Source organism: Caloenas nicobarica, chromosome 2 (assembly GCF_036013445.1).
Source record: "Caloenas nicobarica isolate bCalNic1 chromosome 2, bCalNic1.hap1, whole genome shotgun sequence".
Classification (NCBI taxonomy): domain Eukaryota; kingdom Metazoa; phylum Chordata; class Aves; order Columbiformes; family Columbidae; genus Caloenas; species Caloenas nicobarica.
Genome location: NC_088246.1, coordinates 117,143,187 through 117,170,263, shown reverse-complemented (window position 1 = coordinate 117,170,263; position 27,077 = coordinate 117,143,187). Strand labels below are relative to the sequence as shown.

At 38.5% G+C, this 27,077-nt stretch overlaps 1 protein-coding gene across 3 annotated transcripts in view; it reads left to right on the top strand.

Moving 5' to 3' along the window:
* SS18 (SS18 subunit of BAF chromatin remodeling complex) overlaps positions 1-26,289 on the top strand; it is a 53,904-nt gene extending 27,615 nt beyond the window's left edge. The window contains exons 6-11 of one of the 3 annotated variants that reach the window (XM_065629104.1): positions 2,783-2,950; positions 3,662-3,766; positions 5,916-6,008; positions 6,729-6,851; positions 9,532-9,665; positions 26,217-26,289. In XM_065629104.1, the coding sequence (XP_065485176.1) occupies positions 2,783-2,950; positions 3,662-3,766; positions 5,916-6,008; positions 6,729-6,851; positions 9,532-9,665; positions 26,217-26,222 (629 nt within the window). In that variant the 3' untranslated portion in view covers positions 26,223-26,289. Of the gene's footprint in view, positions 1-2,782; positions 2,951-3,661; positions 3,767-5,915; positions 6,009-6,728; positions 6,852-9,531; positions 9,666-12,328; positions 14,004-26,216 lie in introns of those variants that run through there. The other 2 variants (XM_065629106.1, XM_065629107.1) reach the window with 2 other exon arrangements.
* The last annotated feature ends 788 nt before the right edge of the window (positions 26,290-27,077 follow it).

The following is a 27,077-nucleotide window of genomic DNA, read 5'->3' as shown; positions in this document are numbered from 1 at the left end:
TGCTCCAAAAGACTGGTTTGGGTCGAAGCTGTGCATTTCTTAAATGCCTGTTTAATGGCTACTGAAACTGCCTGCACTCCTCATAGGACCTACAGTATTACTTCTTAGCATCTTTTTATTCAGACTTTTATCCCAAAATGCTTCCAGTGTATTGACATGTGAAGGCTGCCTTCTAACTATACAGAGACATTTATAGGACTTTTGTACTACCAAGGGTAAAATAATTTCTTGGAAAGACAATAGTGTGCTTGTGTACTTGGATATTTACAGGAATAGTCCTACACAATATTTTCTTGGACTCTCTGCAAATCAGACATTTTGTCTTCTCTGGAATAAGTAGTTCCAGAAATTCACCAGAAAATAATTTCTTAAGGAGAGTTTTTGAAAGCAGTGAGCATTCTCTTGCAATGCACAGTTTTGTGAACTTCTGTGTTTTTAAGTCTTATCTGAAAGTCTGGAAGAGATCATGACTTCCACTGAGTGTAGTTTGTTGTGACCTGGTTGGAGATTCAAGAGCTGTATTTTAAGTGGGCTGTAAAAATATGCGCTACTATTGTTAAAAGTCTTAGAACTAATCATCTTAAGTTTTTGACCTAAGTTTTGTGGAGCGTTTTTTTGTAGGTTAGTTTTATGTCATATTAAACATTATATGATGAATAAATGTAGCGTTATTATAGGCTTGAGTTTTTCAAAAGAAAAAACAAATTCAAACTTCCCTCAAAACTACCGCAGAAAATGGTTTTCTTGCATGAGACGATAGAGACCATGGTTCTTCTTTTAGATATTGTCTTAACAAGAGAGAGATGTGAACAAAACTGGAAGGAAGCCAGGCACTCTTTTATTAACACAATACAGAGTCTGATACAGGGTAGTGAATTCTCATTGTGGCTCTACAAAGTGTTAATGAAGTTCTAATTTAAAAAGCAAACAGAAAACCTCTACATAGCACCATGGGGACTGAACACATTTTATCACATTGTATTGTGACTAATATTAATATTGTTAATTAACAAGCTTTCCTGAGATCGAGGAATATTATGGCAACAAGTTTCTATTTTTTTTTTCCAAGGCTGCCTAATGTTTCTCAGTACCTTCAAACAGAGGAACAGTAAAATGGAGTGATCTAGATTGCCTACTTGTTCAGAAGATCAAAAAATGAAATATATTTTTGCAAAGTGAAAAATCATTACAATGTCTCAATTTAAAGAATTTTTTAACTTTAAAATCGGGACACGGATACTGCCGTGCTGCAGAACAGAAGCATAACTGCATCATTTTAAGAGTAGCCAATATTTATCTTCAGAGGAAAATGAAGCTTAACAGAACTAGGGCCACTTTACTTCTCACAGAGAGGTTCCACACAGGAGTTTAATGGGATTTAACTAACGTACTTTGAATTCATACCGTTAATTAACTTGGCTTAACTTTCTCTCGTATCCCCACATAGACAGGATCTAAGTGACTATGTATTCCTTTCCTTATATAAATCCATTATCAGTATTGGCTGTATCTAGGTAATTTTCCAGTATCGTGGTTTATGCTAGTGCTTTATGCATGTGCTCCAGCACCTAGTTATTTAAAAATATTAAATGCAAGGACAAAATCTAGCCTATAGAAAACTAGATGATACACCATCCTTTTTCTCCTGGGATGGGGCTAAGGAATGGCTGTGCCAGTTTGATGTTTTGATTTGTTTTGTTTTTCAGTGAGACCTAGTTAGTGGCCTTTGTAGTTTATAAAATGTTTTTAAAAAAGGGCAAAAAAAGCTCAGGGTTTCATCATTATAAAGTGCGCAATAGGTGGTAAATGGTGTGAATTAATGTATTGTTAACATATGTTGTTTAAGAAGTTTAGCTTCTTGTCACAACTCTTTCCTTCTCGTATTTTTAATACTGGAATAACTTGTGTCTGAAGTGGTACTCCAGAGGAAGTGAAGAAGGTGTTATTTTTTAAAAGTTATATCAACCTAACCTTCAATCTAGTACAATGAAATGGCATAATCATAATTTTCGTTGCTGTAAGGTGGTCTTCAACTGTTTGTTTTCATTACTGAAGTTAGCATTTCTCCAAGTTCAGCATTAACCAGATTTTCTCAGTTGATAAAACATGGACAGTACTTGATCTCTCCTGATGTCTTCCTGTGGCTCATAGAAACTTGGTGCAGCTTGGTATGAAAGAAGATTTTTGTTACAGGCTGTTTAGGGCTCTTCAGTGGTGGGTAGAGCTTGTATTTCTGTGGGCCTTCTGCATACTGCCTATTGTGTGATTGCCTCAGTGGTACAAGTGGTTTGTCTTTACAGGCTTAATAAAATGGTTTATTTTGTGATAACAGCTAAGTGATTTGTTGATGGGCTATGACAACAACTACGTATTAAAACTATGTCCCAAGGAGTTCACAATGTTAAATAATTTTTCTGTGACTTATCAAGAATTCGCCATCAGGTTTTGATCTACACTTTCTTTGCAGATGCTTTTTAAAACAAGGAAACACAGAATGGTAAAACTGTTTGTTATCTTTATGTGTGAGTAGACTAATGTTTGTTTAGTTTGAAGAAAAATTATCTAGAAAGCAGTCTTATTTAGGCTGAGTTCTGTTTTGTAACTTGGCTACTGAACTGATCACCTGCATTTCCATAGGTCCAGAAATAATGAATTCTTATGAGAGCACTAGAAATGTTGAGCATTTTTTGGTCCATCTCTAAAGGCTGAGTTTTCCATGCTCTTTTTGAAAGATTTAATCACAAGTCATGTTTTACAGAAGACATATGTGATACTTTTACAGGTCCAATGATGCACCAGCAGCCTCCCTCCCAGCAATACAACATGCCCCAAGCAGGTGGCCAGCACTACCAGGGGCAACAGCCACCTATGGGGATGATGGGACAAGTTAACCAAGGAAATCACATGATGGGTCAGAGACAGATTCCTCCATACAGACCGCCGCAGCAAGGTAGGACTGCACTTCAGTGTGTTTAGATGGATTTTAAAATAATCATCTTTGAAACGATTTTATATTACTTCTCGCTTACACCAAATTTTGATCAAAACATTGGGTGTCACAGACTTTGTTTGCAGACTCTTTTTTTGTTAGCCTCTCAAGGGTGGTTCTTGCAGCAACAGATTACTGGTATCACCCTGAAACATGAAGACAAGTATTTCCTTTGTTTTGAGTTCTTTCTTACAAGAAGTATCTAAAAATATGCATCTCAGATATGCTGATGCGGAATTCTGTTTCAATATTTAAATGACAGGTATAGAAAAGGAACAGAGTACCCCATTGGTTAATAATTTGTTCAGCTACAAAAAAGAAACAATATTCCACAATCTTGCATTTTTTTTCAGTCCTTTTAGAAAAGGAATAGCTTCACTTTTAACACCTTAGTCTGTTATACACATTCCTAAAATGAGCTCAAAACTGAAGTTTGATATGTATGTTCTCAATCTAGTGCAGCCAAACAACTATGTGTGTGTATATATATATATAGATAAATACATATATATATTTTATTTAAGTAAACTAGATTATCTATGTTGTCTGAAATGCAACAATATGGGTGGGGAGTACATTTGAGAAATATTTCTCATACTAAAATCAGGAATTAGCAGGCTTTATATCACAGAAAACAAGTTATTTACGTATTGACTGGTTGTGGTTTTTCAGGCCCACCACAGCAGTACTCAGGCCAGGAAGACTATTATGGGGACCAATACAGTCATGGTGGACAAGGTCCTCCAGAAGGCATGAACCAGCAATATTACCCTGATGGTAATCTCTCATAAATATTAACTTTCCCATTTTCTATACCTGCCCAATACTAATGTAGTCATATGCCCAAAATTAGGGAATGAGGCAAGAACAGTAACTGGATATCATACCTCACATTTACGAAACCTTCCAAATTCAGAATTGTTACTACAGTTTAAGTTACTACGACTGATTTTACAACTTACTTAAAGTATGTAATTTGTAATACTCTCATTTGAACCGTGGAACAGTTTTAGTGTTTCAAAATGAAAATTCTTTAATTGGTTTATATAAAATTATGAAGGGCTCCTAGTATACCTAGTATTGCTGAGGTGAATTAAAACAGTCAAAACTTTATCATAAATAAGACGAGGGCGATATCCTTTTATTAAAGATTTTATTAAAGTGGAAAAACTTGCTTAAAAGATGTTATTTCTCTGTAAATATTCTATTTTCTAACTTAGTATTTAGTTTTAATAGAAGTCACACGAATGTGTTGTTGCTGCTACGGATGGTATGGGCCTTTTGCTTGATTTTTACAAAGGAATAAAATGGTCCCTGCCCTGAGGAGCTTGTAGATGTGAATGCTCTTTAGAAGTCCCCCTGATGTGTCGAAGACAAGACCATAACTTCAAATTGCATAAATCTGTCCTCCTGCCTCTTGGAATTTAGTGTGCTGAAGGCTATTGCGTTGTGTTATAAGTTAGCAGAGTTGCGATTAACCTGTTTTTAGGCTGAGCGGAGTCTGGGAGAACAAAGATGCCGACTCATGACTACCGTGATAACCGTGTGTGCAATTTAATGGTGTCTTACAAAGTTCAAGGAATGGGGTAGATGTTAATGTTTTAAAAATGTGCACAAAGCAAAGCTGTGTAACTGCCAAAGCAACTACTCATTGCAAATGAAAGGATACAAGTTAGTTGTTTGAATTTTAATTTCTGTTACACTGATGTTAAGATGCATCAGACCATGTCTGTATAACTTGCAATGTTAATTTTGGAGATATATGTGCAGAGTTATTTTATAAGTTGCATTAACTTGTAGTTATTAAGCTTTCCATTTGGAACTTTTCTGTTGTACGCATGAACTTTAGACAGTTACAGGCAATTTACTGTAGTAAAGGCAACTGGATGTTACCATCGCCAGCTCTGTGGCAGCACAGATTACTTCTCTAAGACCTATTCCTTCTCAAGACTCATTCTTCATCATTACCCCATTATTACTCTTACATAGAAGGTAAAGAGAATATAAGACTTATGCTAATGGTTATGTTTTTGTTAGTTCAGTCAATGATATATGGTACAGTTGCAGAACTAGTTACAAATTAGTTTTAGAATTATTTTTTCCATTCCTTATTTTTTTCCCAAAATTTTATTCCAAGTTTATATAATTTGTATAATATTATTTCAAATCTAAATAAAATTTTGGCTTGTTTTCTTGACAATAAGAGAGATTTTGGTCACCCATAAGACAAAATGTATTTGTTCTAAAAACAACAGGTGGGGTGTTTACTGCATGTATTGGTTTCTTCATCAGAGATGCCTGTGGTCTCTGATAAGTAAAAATATCCTACTCAGGGCTGAACGTAAGAGGAAAAGTTTTCTTAAAACTTGCAGAAATTCTGCTTGTAGGGAAAACCTTGAGAGTGTGAGTTTTCTGTCACTTAAAAGTAAAATTTAACGTAGATTGTGGTTCATAATTTCATTGAGCTTTATTTGTTGTATTTCACACTGTTTTTAGCATATGCTTTTGAATTGGAGATCAGCAGAACAGGTGTTAAACAAAGTATGATAATTGCTTTATTTGTTCATTCTAATTTAATTCAGGTTATTTACATGTGAAAGGCCTAAATGCTTTCATTTTTTTTTGAGTGAAAGATAAAGTACTTTTTTCCTCCCCGCCCCGCAACAAGGATTATCAGAAGGTTAAAACCCATCCCTTGCTGTGATGTTGCTAAAACTACTGCATTAAGCCTTTTTTTTTCCTGTCACATGTTAATTCAAAATGAAAGGAAATCATATTAATAAATCTTTGGCTAATACAATTGAAAATTCTTTTCCGTGTATATCCAGTTGAAATTTTTTTCATTTTTCTGAGAAATGAAATACTTTTAGGGTTTTCACTCAGAGGCCATTAACGTTTCTTCCTGTCTCTTGTCGAATTGATGTAGGTCATAATGATTACGGTTATCAGCAACCGTCGTATCCTGAACAAGGCTACGATAGGCCTTATGAGGATTCCTCACAACATTACTACGAAGGAGGTATCTATATACCTTCACACACATACGCACATACATTCCCTTTCCTTCCCCACCCGCAACGGGAACAAAAATTCTTGCACAACACGACTTATACCCATGCAAAGCTCTTGTAGAATACTAGTTGCTGGCTGTCTTGGAAATTGCAGGGAACTCGAAGCATTCAGAATAATTTCTTGCAAACACCCAAAATAACCACAATTTGCCATTTCTAACAACAGTAAAATGACTAAAACACTCTAGAGACTTTTTTTTTTTACCTCGATGGAAATTTTTATTTAAACATAAATTTGTTGGTTCAGTTATGTATCTTTTTGTGTGTGTATATATTTTGTATAATTATAGTGCTATTAGGAAACAGCTTGCTGATCTTGTGTAGCTAGTCTGTGCTCTTGTAGCTGTCCTTAATTTTGTCTTCTTTTTTTTTTTATTTTATTTAGCATAGTCATGATCCTATGACTGTGATGGTCCAGTAAATGTAATGCTCGTTTGGCAGAGATGCTGAAAATGCTGCAGTTCAACTTTGCAAAATTGGCTTTAACTGCAGTTTGTTTGACCGAATTCCTTCTGTTTGGTTTGAGTTTTCCTTGTTTCGTTCAGTTTTTGAAATCAATATTGCATTTTCATTTTGGTCTTGTGTTGTTGGCTGTGCATCTTAGAAGGAAAAGAACCAATAAAGTAGGTATCTTTATAATTTTTTGCTTTCTTGCCATCATCTTACAGGAAACTCGCAATATGGTCAGCAGCAAGATGCCTATCAAGGACCACCCCAACAGCAGGGTTATCCACCACAACAGCAGCAATATCCAGGCCAACAAGGCTATCCAGGACAACAGCAGGGTTATGGTAAGAACCTGAAAAGACAGACAGCAGTCACAGAAGAGAGCAAAGGAGATCCTCGTATGTTATTCCATCCCTGGTTTACCCGATTGAAAGGCCAGGCTTGTTCAAAAAAAAAAAAAAAAAAAAGCGGTGTGCTTGCAATGTCACTGGGCCAAAACAAGAAGGTGTAGAAGACGGCATCTTTTGGGAAGTGGATCTGTTGGCAACCTAGGACAATGTGGTAGCATAAAAAAAGAGGGTGGCTAGAAAGCATTTTAACAGGTGTCTGTAATTTAGAAAGACTCAAAGATTCTGCTCTTTTCTGTCCTCTGTAGGTGAACACAGTCAAGAGGGCAGAAAGATTGCGGAGAGCCATTTATACCCTTTCATCCACTGGATTTGCCATTTAGAGCAAGGTCTTTTAAAAACTAGGTTAATCATTCCTTCAAAATTTTTGTACTGATCAGTAAGAAATTAATAGAAGTATTGCCTATGCATCTTTCAAGAGAGTTTGTCTTATAAATTTGCCATAGTGGTGCAAGCTGTCAGATGTGTGGCATCAAAGAGAAATTCTCTGCCACAAGTGAGATCTTGTAGTCCTTGGATTCAAGGAGAACCTCCCAAACAGGAAGCTTTAGCAGTATGTAATTTTTGTGCATTATTTCTGAAAACTTGAGGTCAGAGAGCATACTGAAAATACTGCCCTCCTAAGTTTTGTTTGCTTACTTATTGTAAAGCTGTATATATTTGTCTCAGAAGGAGGAATCTCTGAAATCTAATTCTGTGTATTTTAACTTCTAGCATTGTTGCAGGTTTAAATGCTAAAACTTCCAGCATTGTGGGTGTATGAGACAGTGCATGGCTGACTTGTTTACCATGTAGATAAATGACAGATTTGCATTAAATCCAATTATGTTGAGATAGAGTTAGGTTTTAAGAGGATCTACTGAGATTTAGCAAGTTTTCTCCTTTTGGAGGTTGTGGATGAATTGCTAGTTTTAAAATAATATTAATATACTTACATTCTGCTAAACATAACATAGGAACAGAATGAAGATTGGAGTGAAGGTCTATTTAGCACACTATTCTAAATCTTTTAAGTAAAGAAATAAAATCTGACTTGTTCTGGAAAATTTAGGTTAAGAAATACTAGAGGAAAGGGATGAAGCAATCTGTTGGAGCGACTTACCTAATGTAAGTTGTAAACTGAAACAACCTACTACTCAATTCCTATTGTTCAGCAGAACTAGATACTGAAGTTTCATTCTTACTTTATGAAATCTATCACTGAATATTTAGAATTCAACTATAAAGAATTACCATGAATAAATAAAACCAAGTTTCATTTGTCAGATGAACACAGCACTTCCTAGAATGTAATATCCTTTCTCGATTTAATATTTAACTGCTTTCTAATTTGCAAAAATAAATCAGCATCCCAGCCATTATTATCAATCTTTAAGGTTTTGTTCCACTGTAGAAAGCTGAAACTGCATAGTTCAAGGTGATTTGAAGCCTGAAGAGACTGGTGAGAGCATATAGAGCTTTTCTTCTCCAGATCATCTTTTTCACTGTCTCATAGATCCAGAATTACTGAAAGATTTACCGGCTGATGTCATCTTAAAGTCCAGTGCCTGTAGCTAAAACTTGCCCTCTCTAGCACTGAACCACACTGTTGCTAAAACACATCTGTTTCTTCTGAGGCGGGGGCGGGGAAAAGAAGGTTGGTTTGTTTAAAAGAAAGCACTTCTAAAGAGTTGCAAGTCTGCCTTAACTGCCAGTTTTTAAGGGTTGGTGTTGAAAAAGCTAACTTAGGTCCACAGCAAAAGATCGATCTGAGTGTCAGTGAAATACACAGTACCATCTCTCCCAAGGTAGGAAGGAATGAAGTTAATTTTGTTTGGAATTGCAGTAACGTGCAGCTTCCAATGGTAGACAGGCTGAGCCCCTGTGAATAGTAACAGAAAGAGTTTGTATTGACAAAAGAACTCTTCCTTTCACAGCCAAAAAAGGCTGGAGCTAGAGTGGTGGTTTGTGTGGGGATTTGTTTGGTTGGTTTTTTCCTATCCTTTTCTTGGAAAGTTTAGATGGCCAGAGGAGTATGGAGTAGAGAGTGCTTTTTTTTTCCGTCCCGCAATAGCATTTACCGGTTGTCACATCTCACATTTTATGCATGTAACTTGCTTGCCTGACATCCTATTTATGGTTGCCTGCTGTGGTGTGAAACTGACTTTCTGGCAACACAGCGCTGCTCGCCTTTTCAAAAAGTCCAAATGCTAAATGCAGCTGATCATCTGTCTGCTCCTGGCACTGTAAAGTTCTGGAACTGGAGCAGCATATGGCAGGAAGAGAACGTGCCTCCCTCAATCCTGAAAGTGCTCATGTTTATGACTTGTCATTTCTTGCCGACTTCTTTCCTGCCTTATGACCTTGTGTGTGGAACTACATGCATTGGTAATAAATAATATATAAATAAAGGTAAACATTTCTGTGGTTGGTGTACAGACCCTGTCAGCTAAGGTGCTTTCCAGGGTGAGAAGAGGGCTACTGATCCACAGAATGTGTTTAGGTCAGAAAAGACCTGATTGCACACTAGTGATACTTCTTAGCCCTGCTCAGTTATAAAATTCAATGCTTTTACTGTTCTTTTCTTCTTAACACCTTAAGCAATCTGTTTGTTTGTTTACATTTTAATGATCTCCAGGCCCCTCCCAGAGTGGTCCAGGACCTCAGTATCCCAATTACCCACAAGGACAAGGCCAGCAGTATGGGGGATACAGACCCACACAGCCTGGGCCACCACAGCCACCACAGCAGAGGCCTTATGGATATGACCAGGTATTCTTTCATCGGATGAGAAAGTTGTGATTCTTAGACGCTCCTTTGATAATCTTAGTGTCTTGCAGACATTTAAACTAATGAATTTGAGGACATGGTCTCTCAGGTGTGTATATACAGTTCTCATGGATTTTGTTCCTAGGTGAGTTACACAGAATCCTTTGTTTGGAGATGTGATTAGACATCCTCTTCTGAGTTTGCAAAGTTTTAATGCAATTTGGCAAAGTGAGGCCCTCCAGACAGTATTTTTGGACCCTTAAAAATTAAGGTGATCTGTGTCATAGCCTCATGGTGAATGACTGATATGAAAGATAAGGTTCCCAGATCTCATGGTAGATCATTCTTCATTACTGCTTTGCAATAAAAATTGTTGAATTGATTTTCCACAAGCATAAATCCAGTAATCCTCCTCTCCGGTTGCAGAAGCACCTCAAGTGTGCAGCTGAAGTCCTTTGACTGTAGAGTTGTGTAGGGAGACATTGAAGCCTATTTTTGCACTGATTTTTCTCTGAGCAGTATAAAGGAACACTGAACATGGGAAAGAAGTGACCTGAAAATCAGCTGCTTCTTGCCTATCACTGCTCAGATAAGTTTAAAACAAGCAAGAGTCACCAAAACTCTAGGCTGGAGTTGTAGTGGAGGACTCCTCTAAGAAACCTATGTTCTTACTAAAGGATGAAGTAGAGTTTTATTCCTGTAGAAGGTACTAAACTCTAATAAACTAACCTTTGTGATACGAATTCACAAAATCACAGAATGTTAGGGATTGGAAGGGACCTCGAAAGATCATCTAGCCCAATCCCCCTGCCAGAGCAGGAACACCTAGATGAGGTTATGCAGAAGACGTCCAGGCGGGGTTTGAATGTCTCCAGAGAAGGAGACTCCACAACCTCCCTGGGCAGCCTGTTCCAGTGTTCTGTCACCCTCACTGAGAAGAAGTTTCTTCTCATATTTAAGTGGAATGTCCTGCGTTCCAGTTTGTACCCATTGCCCCTTGTCCTATCATTGGTTGTCACCGAGAAGAGCCTGGCTCCATCCTCGTGACACTAACCCTTTGCATATTTGTAAACATTAATGATATTGCCCCTCAGTCGCCTCTTCTCCAAGCTAAGGAGATCCAGCTCCCTCAGCCTTTCCTCATAAGGGAGATGCTCCACTCCCTTAATCATCTTCATGGCTCTGTGCTGGACTCTCTCCAGCAGTTCCCTGTCCTTCTTGAACTGAGGGGCCCAGAACTGGATGCAATATTCCAGTTCAGAAATATATATATACACTATTACCTTTATCAGCATAAATAAAATGAAGATTAACTAAGTATACCTTATGGAAGTTTCTAGTGTTTAAATAAAATCCTGATTTGTCAGCAGGTGGTCAGTTGAACTTTCAAGGACTTTCCCTTGGAAGTGAGAATAGCCACAATTGCCCACATTTTTAAAGGAGAACAGTTGGTTTCCTTTCTACAGAAATTAGAGAAGACAAGGAAGAAGGAACATACTCAGTCTGGTAGTTTAGAGATGCAATTAATTCTAATTATTTAACAGACAAACAAAATGTTTACGCACTGAACTAATAGCTTCGGCCTGTAAATAATAAGCTACAGGAAAATACTTTTCTTGTGGCAAATGTAGGGTCAAGGAAACTTAATCTCAATTTGCAGTTCCTTCCCGCTTTCTTTGCAGTAGAAGTGAATAACCCTCCTTGTACTTAGGCTCTACTCCTCCAGTTTGTGCAATCTAAGTTCCACTGGGAAACTTAATTATAGGAGACCTCTCCGCTATTTCATACTAGCCATCCCCATAGGAATTGCACTGCCTAAATTCTCAACTGGCAGCTGTTCTGAAATTCTTCCTCCTGATTGTCATATTACAATGGAAAAAAACCCCTGACATTGCAACGTAAAACTGGAATTTAAAATACTTCCTTATCGTATTGGTGCTTAACACAAAATGGTGGTGCAACTGCAGTTTGGAGCACGTTCACTTTGTAGCACGTGACTTGTTTCTGCAAGCCCTGAACCCTGTGGTGAAGGATCGTGGTAAGCATGTAGCATTGATGCTTTCACCTCTGCCCTCCTCTGCAGTACATGACTTTCTGTCAAAAGAAATAGAGAATATCAATAAAGGTGATAATTCTGTGTATCGGCTCTATGGAATAATTGATTCCCATAGGATATGTTGACTAGTTCTTTATGTTCACCAGGGTGTGCCTTGGTTTTCGAGATTCCTGCATCAGTCCATTCTGCGATGCTTAATATATGAATATTTTTAGGTATCTCTGAAAGCAGGTTAGTTTGCTAAATTATTTTGTATTTAGGTGACCTTGTCTTTTGGAAATAATTTTCAAATTTTAGGTGAGAAGTGATTGCCATCTTTTATTTTTGGTGGTGCTCTGCAAATTTCACAGCAGTCTATTGAATTTAAAGACATATGATTTTGATCAAATTAGGCTAATGGCTTTAAATCGGTATTATCAGTCCTACATTAAAACACAAAGGACTTTTAGTGAGATGAAACTCTGTACCACTTACTCGTATCAGTTTTTATTTCACTGTTTGTTTCCACCTTTTAACATCATAGTTTATTTGGATGGTCTTCTGACTTCAGTTTTTCATACAGGACAATATGCCTTGTCGTCTCATTATATATTTTGAATTTCTTTTTTAGGGTCAGTATGGAAATTATCAACAGTGAAAAAATACTCACATTCCAGTAGGCAATATCTGTTAGCAGCCATATTGTCTCCTCAGCACTGTGGACATCTTCCTGAGATGAGAACCTCCCATTCCATCTAGCTTTTGGAAAAATCTTGTGGCTGTTTTATGGTATACAGTCTTTATGGGTTAATTGTTAAAGACTGTAGATTCTCAGAAACTGATTTCACATCTCTACTCTAGATGGCAATATTGGACAGAAAATATGTGACATAACAATGTGCAGCGAGTTAAGAACTGTGTGTCAAATAGACTGTTACAGACCGAAAGGTGCGAACAGCTTTGTATGTTTATGAAGGTTATGGGAATTTAATATTTTTTCCACAGATTTTTTTTGTAGGGGGAAAGGGGAAATGCACACTTTTTACAGCAGCAATATTTTGTATATTATGTTTTTCATGTGGTGAATATGCAAGACAGTACACTACTCACTGGGCAGGATGAGAAATCTACTGTTAAAAATGGGTAAGGGCATGATAAATGCTAGATTGTATAAGTCTCGAAATGGTGTACAATAAAGACAGTGAAAAAAGATGGAGAGCATCATACGTCACTGATAGGTTCATGTACAAAGAATCCCAGTTATCTAAATGGGAACATAATTAAGGACAGTATAATATAGTCTTGTGCAAAGATTAATTTTTTAAGCTTTCCAATTTTTCTGAGTGAAGCATTTTTGTAAAAATTATTTCTAACATAGTTTGACAATTTTCTGCAACATTTTTTGGGTAACAAGATAAACGTTTGGGTTTTATTTCTCAAGTGTTTTGTCACAGCTTTGCATAAGCAAGCTGTAATCCCTCTTATTAATTGCAATAACAAAGAAAATGACAAGTGTTAATTTTACTTGGCTTGAATATGCAAAGAACTTGAAAAAGAATATGGAGGACAGGACTGTATTGTATAAGTGTATTTTAACCTTTAGTTGAATAATTTGTATGTATCAAAATAGCCTAGAAGACTTTGTAAAGCCTATCTAAACTTTCCTAACTAAGAGTTAATATCTTTAGAAAGGGGGCATTTTTTTTTTGTGCGTGTCCATTTTATTGGTTAACGTGAGACCAAGGGATCTTTTACAACATCAAGTGTAAAACCTGTTGGTGAGGTAAATGCCAAATTTTGTTTTGAACTGCATTAATGCTTCTAGTGTTGCATGTGAGGTAGAGGCAGCACCTTGAGCAATAGCATAGTACACAAAAATTTGGAGTTGAGACTGTCCTGCAACTATATATCAGATAAATAAATTGGTATTCTGATGTGCAGGAATATATGCATTCAGGAATTCCTGGCAACTTTTATAAGTGACAAAACGTACAGTTAGCCCAGGAGTAAATTTTTTTTTTTTTTTTCCTTTTCAGTTGGCCATCATGTTTGTTGGGGGAAAAAAATAAAAACAACTGGTGTTCATAATATATATGACATTATACATGGAAGACAAGATTTTAAATTTGCTCATCATTTTTAAAGGGAAAACAATTTTCTTAAAGTCGGTAGAAAATACACATCAAGGTTTGAACAGATATGGCATGAGAAGCATTGTTATGAATGAAATGCTTGTAGGTTCTGTGCCAATTTTCCACCACTGTGTACTTCATTGGTATTTAAAACTGTACTCCATCAATTCTAACGGAAGAATAAATTATTTGTGATTTTAATTTTCTCATTTGTTTCTTTAAATTAGATCCCTATCACTCTGATGTCTCATCTGGAGACTCTGCTGTGGGTTTTTATTTTATAGAAGTTTGGCCAGAATAACCAAACTGTATTTGCATTCTAGGACTTTATCAAAATTCTCTTGCCATAGCCAAGTTAATTAGAATTAACTGTTCAGTAATCAGCATGTTGTGTAGGCTGTTTGTTAGGAAATTCTTCCTCTGAAAATGAAGGTCCATGAGGCTATAATCAAGATGACTGAATTAGATAAATGAGTTGAGGAGGCAAAAATGTGTTGAACCCAACCTGGTGTAGATAAGTTATCTCATTTGAAATAAGCTCAACTGACATTAAGAAATAATTTGTCTTGCCAGCCCATCTTCTGTTGTCTTATTCTCCTTTTTAATGGAAACTAAAATTGCAGTTTTAATAAGCAGAATTTCCTCCAGGGTTTCCCTCCTAGAGACTACTGCATTTGCAAGGTTTAATTGTTTTATAACAGTCCTGTTTCGTAAAACTTTTTAATTGGTGGTGACAAAAATTACCTTATTCCTCTGATACTATGCCAGAAGAACAACTTGAGAGGCGATAGCTCCATGCGCAAGTCTTTCTACTAAAATTACATATTAAAAAAGAACCATTTTTCCCTAAATAAAAGAAGCAGGAACGCGTGACGCAGGACCAGGATGAAATAGCAAGATACAAGGTTCATTTTAGTAAGTATTCTTTATTAAAATAAAATCCAACCAAGAGGAAACTAGTAAAAAAGGTGTTACTTTTGGCGTTTCACATGTAGGAAGTAAGACCGAAGAGGGAGACTCACACAGCAAATCAAATACGTGAACAGAAATGATACAAATGTTCAAAGAGTAAAGAATTAAGTGACTTATAATTATCACAGCGCTGTGATTTGTTTGATGTTTTGTTTTTGTTTTTTTTTTTCCATCGTAGTTTGCTTTTTCTTTTCAGACTGTTATTTCCTTTTCTGCTCTGTGAATGACTTGTGGAAGAGCAGAGCTGGCTCATTGTTTCAAATGAAATTGAATTCACAATGTTGGAACATAAGTAATCAAATGTGCTACTTTGTAGAGCCAGATAAATGTAATTTCTTGCAAATAGTCCTGCTTTTGTCTTCTTATCTAAAAGTACTTTTAAATGTTTAAAATAATTGATTTTTTGAGAAAATACTCCTGATTAAAGAGGGGCAAGGACTTCAGTGCAAAAATACTGTACTTCTACAGTTATCTCCACAGCGAATGCTGAAACAACTTTAATGTGTTTGGTTTTTATTTTTACATTTTCTTAAAAGCAGCATAATCAGATTCCAAAAAAGGAGAGGATACTTGAATTTTCAAAGGGACAATAAATTGTTACATCAGCACGTGGAATTCAGCCAAAGGCCTCGAAGAAGTTTAAAAACACGCGTACCTGGTTTTCCTAGATGGGCGACAGTTGCTGTATCATAAAGTAGAAGCGTAAGGGTGAAATCCTATGGAATGAACCCAAACAAACCTTTTGAAGTGAACAGATATCTGGATAAAGTAGTAACTTTAAAAAAAAAAAAAGGAGAAAACAACAACAAAAGCCCCACAACATTAAAACCTGCCCTTAATGTATTAGAATTGTTGTAAAAGATCATAACACAATCCGATGGAATTGATCTTTATCTTCACAAAGACTGAAGTTCTCTGAGCAGCTGCTACTGTAAAAATAAAGTATGCAGTAAAGTGGACTGTCAAGGACTGGAAAATAGATAAGGTGGGGGGGGGAGAATAGGAATAAATGCTAAATAGAAAAAATTATAGAGATTGATAATAAATTATGGCAGAGCTCTATTGGAACCACTGGTTAACACTAAATAAATGCTCTATTGGAACCACTGGTTAACACTAAATAAATGGAAGAAAATAACATGTTCTGGTAGCAAAATGAGATGGAAGTGGTGCTGCTTAGACCATGTAGGATTTAAAACTCCGTGGAAAGGCAGTGGACCAGAGCAGAGCTTAAGAAATGTTTACAAATAAAGTTGGTACAGGGTGGTATAATATCCATTTACTTATATGCTGTTAATAATTCTGTTCTAGCTGTCAGGAGAAATTCTGTGGCCCACACAGTAAAATTTCTGTTCAGTGGGCATCATCAGAAGTCCCAGGATCACCAAAAGGTTCAAAAAGCGATGGTATGGAAGGTTTAACAAAATACCGTAAACTCTTGAGTTTTATCAGCACTCTGAATTGCTGTGTTCATCCTTGTCTCTCCCATGTCAAAAAAAGATAGCTTGGGTAAAAGGTAAGTGGGTAACGAGTAATTGAGAACAAATGAAGTGTTTGTGATTCTTTATTTCAAATATCGGTATGTATGAACCAGAGGTACACAACAGATAGTGTAATTTTTGCAAGGATACAGAAAACATGGTGAAAATTAAAGGCAACACCTTTAAAATCAATAGCAGGAAATGCTTTTTATGACGTGCACAACTGCAAACTTAGTCCTCAAGATATTGAAGCCAGGGGCATAGTAGGATTTAAAAGAAATGAATTGGAGATATATATGAGAACATAAACTGTTTCACCTGATCTAATGTAACTGTCTATCTTGAAAGAATGTAAAACCTCATGCTTTACAGCTTTATGCAACAAGCAGCATGCTGGAGTTTGGAAGATATTTCTGTTGGTGCCTTGACAGTAAATATTGGGAGTATGTTTAGATTTCTTTTTATCATAAACGAAAAAGTCTCACTCTGCAAAACCGTTATTAGCAGCAGATCGTTGGTTTAGGTTGCAGAATTAAACTGAGATGTAGATCTGAAGTGTGGTGGCAATGTTCTGTTCAGATTTTTTTTCCTCTATGGTGAAATATATCACCAAAATAGTGAATAGTGAAATACTTGTATTTCAAGCTCGCAACATGTTGGATGCTTTCACTCAATTCTCTTAAGCTTTACATAACACAGTTTTTCAAGAAAAATTCTTGACTGATCCAGCAGAATGTGTGATTTCCCCTGCCTGAGATCTGCTGATTTAAAAGAGGGTTTTTTTCAGTTTTCTACAGATAATGTTTTCTAATTTTCCCTCGTTGTTCTTCCCTTGGTCTTAAGAAATGAAGGTAGTTCGGTGTGTCACTGGCTTAACATATGTACATGTCAGGTTTCTGGTGGGGAAGAGCTGTGGGGCTGGAAAAGAAGCTGCTGGAATAGCCAGAGCTATTAATCTGCCAGCTCTTCAGAGCACTGCTTTATATTCACTTGCCTTGACGCTTTTTAAACAAATGGCGTAGGTGAATTGCCATATAAATGCTTTTGCATTTTGGTTCATAATTTTCATTTAATCTAAAAGTTAATTTTACACAGCATAAATTCTAATCACCTCCTGCAGTTGGTGTTGCCAGAAGTGTGCTGGCATCTTGACACAGGCCTATTACAGATATTTGTGTAGAAAAATGCCATTTGCTAGGGCAGGCTTGGTAGAAATACACATTTTGTTTTTATGATATTAAGTTAAATCAATTGTACCTTCTGACTCTTTTTGGCAAACTTCAGATCAAGTGAAGAATTTTTAATTTCCTGTTTTAAATTGCCACCTTTACATTTTTCCAGCCTGTAGCTTTTTGTAGCCCAGAGCCTTCAGGCTTCCTTTCCACAGGGCTACAATATAAACAAATACCACAGTTCTTAAGAGTTTCGATCTGATCAGTTGCCCTACACATTAAGGTAGTTTCGTACCAAGTTGATACAGTGTCAACCTCAAAGGTTAATGATAGTATATCTCCTCCTTTTTTTTCCCCCAGCAATGATACAGATCATTTCAGAGCCAGCTCTTCTTATTTGAGCACCTAGATAACTACATCTATCTACTTGCTCCCAAGGCTGTTTCCAGCTTGGATAAAATGTTTGCCTTCTATCATGAAATATCTTTAGAAACTTACTGTTGGGGGGAAAGGGTTCTGCTAAAAAGCAATTGAGTTTTTAATTTCTTAATCCTGGAGAACCTGTTTGAGCGTGACAAAGTATTTGTGAGCTTGATGCTGATTTCGGATTTATCGTGTGTGTCAGTATCCATGTAGGTTCAGGTAAGAACATCGCAAAACTGAGACAGGCGTCAAGGTTTCTGTTGTATCCCCTGAAGTTTTTGGCTGATGGCAAGTGGTTGATTTTAGCACCGTGAATAGATGCTTGGTGGGTACCGGGATATCTGTAAAGGCTACAAGTACTGTGTGTGCATGCTGACGTGTCTAATGGAGCCTGGTGTTCATTGGTGCTTGTCATGACGGTTGCTGTGCTCTTGCTATAAAGGCACCACTGATACTTTATTGCCTCAGAAGCTTAGTACTGTATGGCTTTTATTATTTGCCCTTCAGTTTCACATTGCTCCATGTTTTCCTGCTCTTTGGCAGCAAACAAGGAAGGCAGAAAACCAGGAATCTTATGTGAGACCCACTCTGCTGAGGAAGGAGCAAGGAACATGAAGACAAATTAATTTGGCTGCTTCAGAAGTTCTTGTTACTGTTTAGAAATTTGGAGTTGAAAATGTATTAGACCTGAGGTCTGTGGGCCAAGGCATGGTAGAGTTGACCTGCTGACTAAGTTTTCTTGATCCTCCGCACTATTACAATTATTTAAGTGACCACTGACAGCTGCTCACCATTTGAATGAGCACTTGGCAATATGTTTGCGTGACCAATTTGTATCAGTTTTTTGAAGTGAGCCAGTGGGCCAAAGCACCTTTTGTTGAGCTGCCTACATTTCCATGGAGAGTTGTTGCAGAAGGATGCTGCGAAGTGTCGCGCTGGCTGGTGTGTGCTTGTGTCTTTGCAACACGTTGGTCCAATGACTCAGTGACTTGTAGGCTACTCCACATTATCCCATCAGTAGCGCAGACAGTTTGTATGTTTAGATGAATTTTGTTGCTGTTTCTCATCATGGCACTGTGTTGATCATCTATTTTTGTTTTGCTCACCTTTTGACCATGCCCATTCTCTAGAAGGGTAGCAGGCAAGACTCACCTTGAAGTCTGACAAAGATGCAGAGGTAGAATTGCTGCTGGAGATACTGGAAAATGTCTGTGAAAAAGAACAGATAGTAATTATTTATGGAACTGGCCACATGGATAATAAGATCATTGTGGTTCCTCCTTTGGAATGTGTTTCAGACCACCTTCTCCATTGCTATTAGGAGGCTCTGAGCCCAAAAGACAGCTATAAATTAGTGGATTTACATTATGTTTATAATTTGGAAGAAGGGTGTGAAGACTGCTGTAGGGAACTGCTGTCTGAGTTTCTAAAAGAGCACAACACCTTCCAAGCACCAGTACATGTGAGGGAAAGGGTCCCCAAAAGGCTTCTGTTGCTCAGTGGCTGATGACTTTGGAGTGGGAAAGTCTCCTGCAAAGATGGACAACAAAATCTGCCTTTTCCTGGCAAAATCCTAAAGGTATGTGGAACCTCACCCAGTGTTGAGTCCTCAATTTCTAGCACTGTGACCGTACCTGTGACTACATCAAGAGGAAGAGTTTACTGCTCCTTTTAAATGAGACTTCATGGATTTCCACAGGTGTATTGACTAGTGTCACTGGCCCAGGCTGGGATACCCCTCTCCCCCACCATCTTCTGCATGTATAGATCTTGAGAGCAGGAGAGACTGGTACTCCTTTTTCTCCAGATAAATGAATATCCAAGGAGAGTAGATCCCTAAGTGCACTCTGGGCAGTGGTGCCAACCGTCGGTGGCATAAGGTCATGACAGTGTAAAGGGTCCATTTTTCCCTCATGCTGTACACTGATGAATCTGAGAGCTATGTAGACTTCGAAAGCAAAAAATACATTTGAGTAAAGGGAGAGTGTCGAAAGCTAGGTGGAGGAAGGGATGGCAAGACTTAAAAACATCTACAAGCATAAAGGCTTCCTTCATGTAGCCCAGGAGGTTTGCAAGGACAAGGGAGGCTCTGTAGCACCAGTGCCAACACAGGGGGGAGAACTTGATGTTTTACAATGGCTTTGATGGCTGATGGCATCCTAAGAAGGCAAAAAATCAAATCATAAACTAATGCACATTGGAAGGGACCTAAGGAGGTCTCTAGTCCAACCTCCTGCTCAAAGCTGGGTCAATTATGAAATCAGATCAGGTTGCTTATGTCTTCGTCCACTCAGGCCTTGAAAACTTGCAAGAATGGAGACTGCACAACCTCTCTGAGTAAGATGTTCCCCTGTCTGACTTTCCTCCATATGAAAAAGTTCTTTTAGCAAGTCTGAACTTTTTTTTCTTCAGCTCCTGCCTGTTGTGTCTTGTCCTCCAACTGCACACTGCCATAAAGTACCTGGCTTGGTCTTGCTAACCTCACTTTAGCTGCTTGGAGGCTTCTGTTAGGTCCCCTCCAAAACCATCTCATCTCAGCTGAACAAGCCCAGTGCCCACAACCTCTTCTCAAAGGGCAAGTGCTCCATCCTGGTGGCCCTTCACTGAATTGCTCTACTTCACCAATTTATTTGCCGAGGACGGGACAAGGCTGGACACAGCACTGTAGGTCCACACAGCTCCCAGTGCACAGTCAGTCTGTAGCAGTCAAAGATATCAGTGCCCAGAAACAGAATGTGACAGGAACCAAAGATTATATAGAAGGAGGTGTTAATTTATAAGATCAGAGGAGAAACAAGAGTGAGGATAGTGAATTGATATGCTTAGAATTCCAGATGTCTGTATATAAATGCAGTAAGTACAGGAATATACGGGAGGATTCTTCAGTGTACGATCAAAGTTATGACTGTGTTGGCATAACAGAAACATGATTCTATTTATTTATTTACAGGGCTTGAACATTAACATATACAGAACTTTTTTCAAGGACAACAACTTGAAGGGAGAATAGACTTTGTCAGAGAATAAGGCAGTATGTCTTCTCTGAGGTATGGAAAATTGGCCAATTGAGAATCTGTGGCAATAACAAATGGGAAGAGAGGATATTCTGTCATTGTAGTGAGAGTTTATTATAGACTTCAAATTAGATCTGCCTGAGGTGCACTGGGCCATTCTGCAGCTGGCCAAGATGAGTGGCCTGAGATGCAGAAGTTGATGGTAATAAAGAATGGTGACTCTGCAAACATGTCTTGAGGAGGGGATGCAGCAGAATACAGGCAGGTTCCTAAGAGGGTTTTGATACAAAAGGTGTGAGGAAAGCAGCCAAATGGAAGAGGTCTTCTGTGTTCATTTTCACTGATGAAGTGATGTCACCTCTCAGTGCAGGGCATAAAGGCAGCTCAAGTAAGACATCATGAGGTGGTAAGAGTTTACTCTCAGGGAAGGAGAGGAGCAAGTAATGTTTTGAACAGCAGAACCAATGTTGCCCACTTTTGCGTTGTAGTATCAAGAATAAATTTATGGTTCGATTCTCTGATGCCTATTGAGTTGAGCTCTCACAACAGCCTTTGCTGAACTGAGGTGTTTACCAAATCTCTTTTCTTTCCTAGTTGAGTTGTTCCGTGCCCCTCATAGGAATGTAATGACTTCAAACATCTCTCTGTGTTGAGTGAAATTTGTCAAGTTTGGCTGAAATTTCTCAAGGAGTTCACTGTTTCTCAGGAAGCCCAACAAACAGCAAACTTCCACAAAGAAGGTGTCCGTAATCTCAGAGAATGAAGAGGAAACATGTCATGGGGGGAAAAAAGTCTAGAACAAGGAGTTCAGGAGAGCTGCAAGTCCTTAAAATTATGCTATGAGTGGACATACAAATTGTCCCAATGTGGAAGATCAAGAGCTCATTAGTGCCTTCAAAGAGAAGAGGAAGTGCACAGAAAGCTCCAGTTGCTAGGGTTAAGTTAAAAAGAAGAGTAGAACATGTGGAAATAAAATCAATGCAAGCCACAAACTGAAGTATAAATATTTAGAGATACTGGTAGAAAAGGGAGAGGTGGTCCATTACTTCACAGAGAACGAAAGCTGTTGACAGTGTTGCTGAAGAATATTCAAGCTTAGGACATTGCTTCTAGACTTAGGTAGATGTAACTTAGGTCAGTTACACAAATACCTGATGAGGAACAATTCATTAGGTACATGTTACTTTACTACAGTTACAGGAAACTATTAGATTGCTACCCCCATTTTAGGATCAAGGAACTAGTAAAATAACAGCAATAATAACAATACAGTCTAGATTTGTTATCTTAGTGCCTGTATCAGACCAATTTATGGCAGGAGGAAAGACGGTGGGCACATTAGAGGTAGGCTCTTGGTGGGGATAATTATCCCCAAATGACCACTGGGAAGAGATGAGTAGGGAGAGATGATGGTGGGTGGATCTCAGAGGGGAATAACATGTATTGATCATATTTATCAAACACAGTGAGCTGACCACAAGATCCATAATACTATATTTGCTTATTATAGTACCAAACATATATTAGCTCTAACATAGATTACACTTTTAATCCCCAGTACCGCTGAGGGAACCATGAACTTCCAGCAAAGGATTGGGCAGGGAGGGAGTAAATAAATGGTCTTGCAGAGCACCTGCCAGCTGCCACATCCCATGGAAATGGATGCTGGGAAACGAGTAGCTAAAACTCTCATTTTGAGCATCAGTTGCTGCTGCTGCTTGGTTGTACTGTTATTCCTTTTTTACTTAGGAAACATCCTTTAATTTTAAACTTTGCCTACACAAATTAACAACTTTATGATTCAATGGGTCCCATGCTGTTGAGTGATTATCGACCTTATTAAGCATCAGTGCAAGTTTCCCGATTGGTGCTGAGAAACTGTGGCATTTGGGGAGGTGAGAATCCAAGTTCTCTATTATAGAGGCTATTGTTAAGCACCACCATCTATGGTTTGTTTCTCTTTTTGGTGGTGAGAACCTAATGATGCTCAGAATATCCTTCCACCATCATGTCCCAGCCAGAGCTGCAGACAGCGCCTGTGCCAGGGAAGGAGGTTTTATTGCCATCACAGAAACGACTCGCATTCCCTAGACGCCCTTACTTGGGCTGGGAGGAAGAGGAGGTAAAGAAGAGATGGTATTATTCTTTTTTTTCCGGAGGAAGAAGCGGGTCAGCTGAGCAGCTGGGTGCCAAGCGCAGGGGAAACTGCTCTTCCTAGGGTGGGGAGCACTGGGGTGGCACAGCAGAGTCCCTGCAAGACACAGAACTCAGCAGAAGTTCTTTTTCAGAGTTATTTAATTGGCCCACACCTACTGCTTTAGGCCACGCTAGCTGGTGTGTATACAAAAGCAAGTATAACACTTCTTCTGAGGTGTGCTGAAAAAATTAGCTTTGCACCATCTGGGGATATTTCCTAGCTAGTAAGCACAGGGACTTGGGAGTGATGGGAAGGCAGGGCGGGGGACATACTGGGCAAGGACAAGACAGGATGAGAGGAAACAGCCTCAAGTTGCGCCAGGGAAGGTTCAGATTGGATATTAGGAAAAATTTCGTCATGGAAAGGGTTGTCAGGCATTGGAGCAGGCTGCCCAGGGAAGTGGAGTCGTCATCCCTGGAGGAGTTTGAGAGACCAATAGATGAGGTTCTTAGAGACATGGCTTAGCGCTAGAGTTGGGCTATAGTTGGACTTGATGATCTTGAGGGTCTCTTCCAACCAAAATGATTCTATGACAACCATATTATGCATATTTTGGCACTTCCTGGAACAACTGAGACCACAGGAGCAAACCAACTATTTTTATGTTATCTCGAATCCTCTCACGCTTTTAAGAAAAACCTTTCAGACTTTTCTTAAAGGTTTCTGAACATAATCCTAAAGACTGCATCTGTCTTCAGCAGCCATAGCTCTACTAAGCCATCAAGACCTAGTACTTCAATTTCAACATCCCACTCTCTAGCAAGTTGTTGAAGCTCCATCACAAAGTTGAGTACTTCAAATCCTGCCAGTTAGAGCTCAGCCCTCATTCCCACATAAACACAAGCATTTTGCAAACATGATCCGATATTAATTACCCCCATGGCACCAAAAGTCAGGATTTCCTGATGCAGCCCGCTAATGTAAAATGCATTAGTGAAAATGCTGGCTCCAAGGGGTTAGGTTCTCTAAATAAACACAGCAAAGTTCTGTTTTATTCACAGCTCCCAGGCTATTCTGAAAGACTGATTTTTCTGACAAGAAAAAAAGAAGACTAAAATCATCCTTGGGTTTTTAATAGGTTATAAATGCCTTTTTTTTTTTCCTATTCAGTTGCAGGAACTGAATGTCAAGTTGTAGACCAATTAAATCTGAATCTTCCTTGCCTTAGAATGAAATTTGTCCAAGCTCCTTTCTGTGATCATGTACTTTGTGTTGTGTCTCTAACGGCAGATGGCTGAGGGTCAACAGGGCAGGACTGCACTTCTGACTTTTGGGCTAAGGAAGCAGCACTAACGTTCGTGGGTAAAAAAGGAAAAGTTTGTAAGAACTATGGAAGATTATTATGTTAAAAAAAAAAAAAAGGTGGTAATATCTAAGGCAATGAGTTAGAATTCTTTTTTTTCCACTAAAAATGGGAAGGAGGACTCAAAACCAGCTTGCAATGGATGAGGAATATTCAGCTCTGTTAACAAAACATGACTGTGAGGCCAGTGATTTCCATCTGAGAGATTGCCCGTGTTCTCATTGGCGACCCCGGCTTAAGGCATTGCCACCTTCTGCCAGTACCACACCGCATTGCCTTCACATTTGTGCCAACGCTTGGGCACGGTCTGGAACTGGATCTCATTTGAGCAGAAAAATAAGGAAACTTCAAAAAAAAAAAAAAAAGACAAATGCTCTGAGCCATTCCCAGCACTGTCCCAGGAAGTGTTGTCCTGGGACACCTGACAGGCATAGGGAATGGTGAGAATAAGAGTCAGCAGGAGCTAACCCAGCCATGGTTGCCCAAAGCTACCCATTGCTGAGCTGCTGCTGCACCCCAAGTGCCAGCAGCAAACAGCTGGGGCTGTAACCTCCTGGTTTGTGTGTGCCAGTAGCGTTTGCAGGGCCAGAGCTGCCTGCCCTGCCCGCGCCTGGAGAGGATCCCAGTGTGGGACAGGACTGGAGAGCATCAGGGAAGGGTTCCAGATGTTCTCCTGTCTGCCGCTGGCCATGCCACTGGATTCATGAGCTCCTCCAAAGCCTCGTGCAGTGGAATTCCCACACTGGCTAGAAGGCTGCCTTAAAATGCCTGTGGGAGATGCCATGGAAGTCATAGAACAACAAGTCACAAGCCAACTTGGACTCCCCTGCCTCTCTGACAGCTCCACCTCCTATTTGTGCCCAGGGTTTTAGAAGGGTCTTTGGAAATGAGACCCAAAGTATCCATCCTTGTTCTGTCTCTTCTATTGTTTGCTTTTCCCTACCTTACCCTCCTTAGGGACCAGGGAAATGGATTAAAGCCCTAGTCTAGCCTTTTTATATGGTATAATGAGGCTGAAACAGTAGTGAGGATTTCAATCCATAAATGGCAAGTACTATATAACTAGATTGTCAAAATAATGTGTACTCAGTCCTCTTCCCATTTCAGAGCAGCTAAAAATATGTGCACTGGTATGATAAGATCAGGTACCAATACAAACATCTCACCCCCACCTGATTGGAAACAAAAATGCCTGTTTAATATTACTCCACTACAAATAAACAAATTTGTATCTGAAATACTTTCCAGCACATATAATAAAATCTATTCGGCTAATGGTCCCATCACATTTATAAGAAGGGCTGAAACCTGCAATAGGTTGAAAGAAAATTCAATTACAATTTCAATAGAATACTTGTCCAGATCAAATTTTGTTTGAATCATCTAATGAGGCACACTTAATCACTAGGAAACTACAGCAGATTTTAGAGCAGTTTTCAAATGTTAATTCTGGAGGTAAATGCATATTTTTATTTCAACAGTTTATGTATGCCATGTTTGGTTACAAATTTAACTTTCATGATTCCAGCTAAAATGAGAATCCTTTCTGTCTTGGCATTTTAGCCTTGCACATTCTATTCTTTAGTTGAATCATATCCCAGAAAATGTTTTACTTTTGCCTTCCCTACCTATGGAGGAACAAGTGAAATGGCAGCTTCAGCCTACTCCAAAATTTTTTCTTAATCCAAAAAAATAAGTTTGCCGTAGAAGTTTTCTACCAGTGTCAGGATCTGGGGGGAGGGGAGAGGATAGAGGATTCTAAAATTTCAAAACTAAATACCTTTTTTCTAACCAGAGTTTTCAGAATTCATTCTTTGTCACACAGGTCTGAAAGGTTGAAAATAACTGTACCTCCTGAGACTTCTCCCTGGGCTGTGCTCTTCCCTGGGATTCTGTAAGTTCTTTCCACCCAAACTGGGTCAGCCTCCGTACTTAATTTTAAAATCTCCGGGATTCAATGCTTTATAAAAATCAATGAGAACTTTCCCATTATATAATCCCATCAGTCACATATGATACGCTCTGGCCTGATTCTGCTGAAGCTTGATTTTATATATTAAAATGGTGATTATTAGTTTTAAAGAGCTGCAAGATCCTTGTGGAAAATTATGGGGAAAATTCTTCATATGTGGAGTCTTTTCTCTGTCTCTTTATGCAGACTCTTTCCTTTTCAGGCAGGAACACTATAGTTGAAATGAGAATGTTTCCTGATTTAACATAGGAAATTGTTTTTAAACTAAAGGCTGAGAAAGTACGTCTTCTTATGTTTGCTCGGATTGTGTTTACAGTGTGTTTTACTCTCTGAAAATGTAATTACAAGAAATGGTAACAGAGATCACAAATATCTCTACAAATATTGTTTTTCAAGACATTTTGATAGCAGAGTTGTTCATGCAGCTAGCCTGCGAGGCTGGGAAGAAGTCAAGCAATATTAAATAATATAGGGGACCGTAACTATCAGATCAATTAATAAACCAAAATGATTTAGGTATTTATGTAAAATACCTCATCGTTTTTCCAGTCTCTGCTTAGAGAGACTCTTCTTTGCTATGATGACTACAAAATGTTTGACAACTCTTTGCTAGCATGCTAAACCAGTGTCCACCACACTCACCTTTTTCTGTGTTCTGGCTTTTCTGGTGATATCCAGCTCAGACTGTATTGGAATAAGAATTTTTTTGATCTG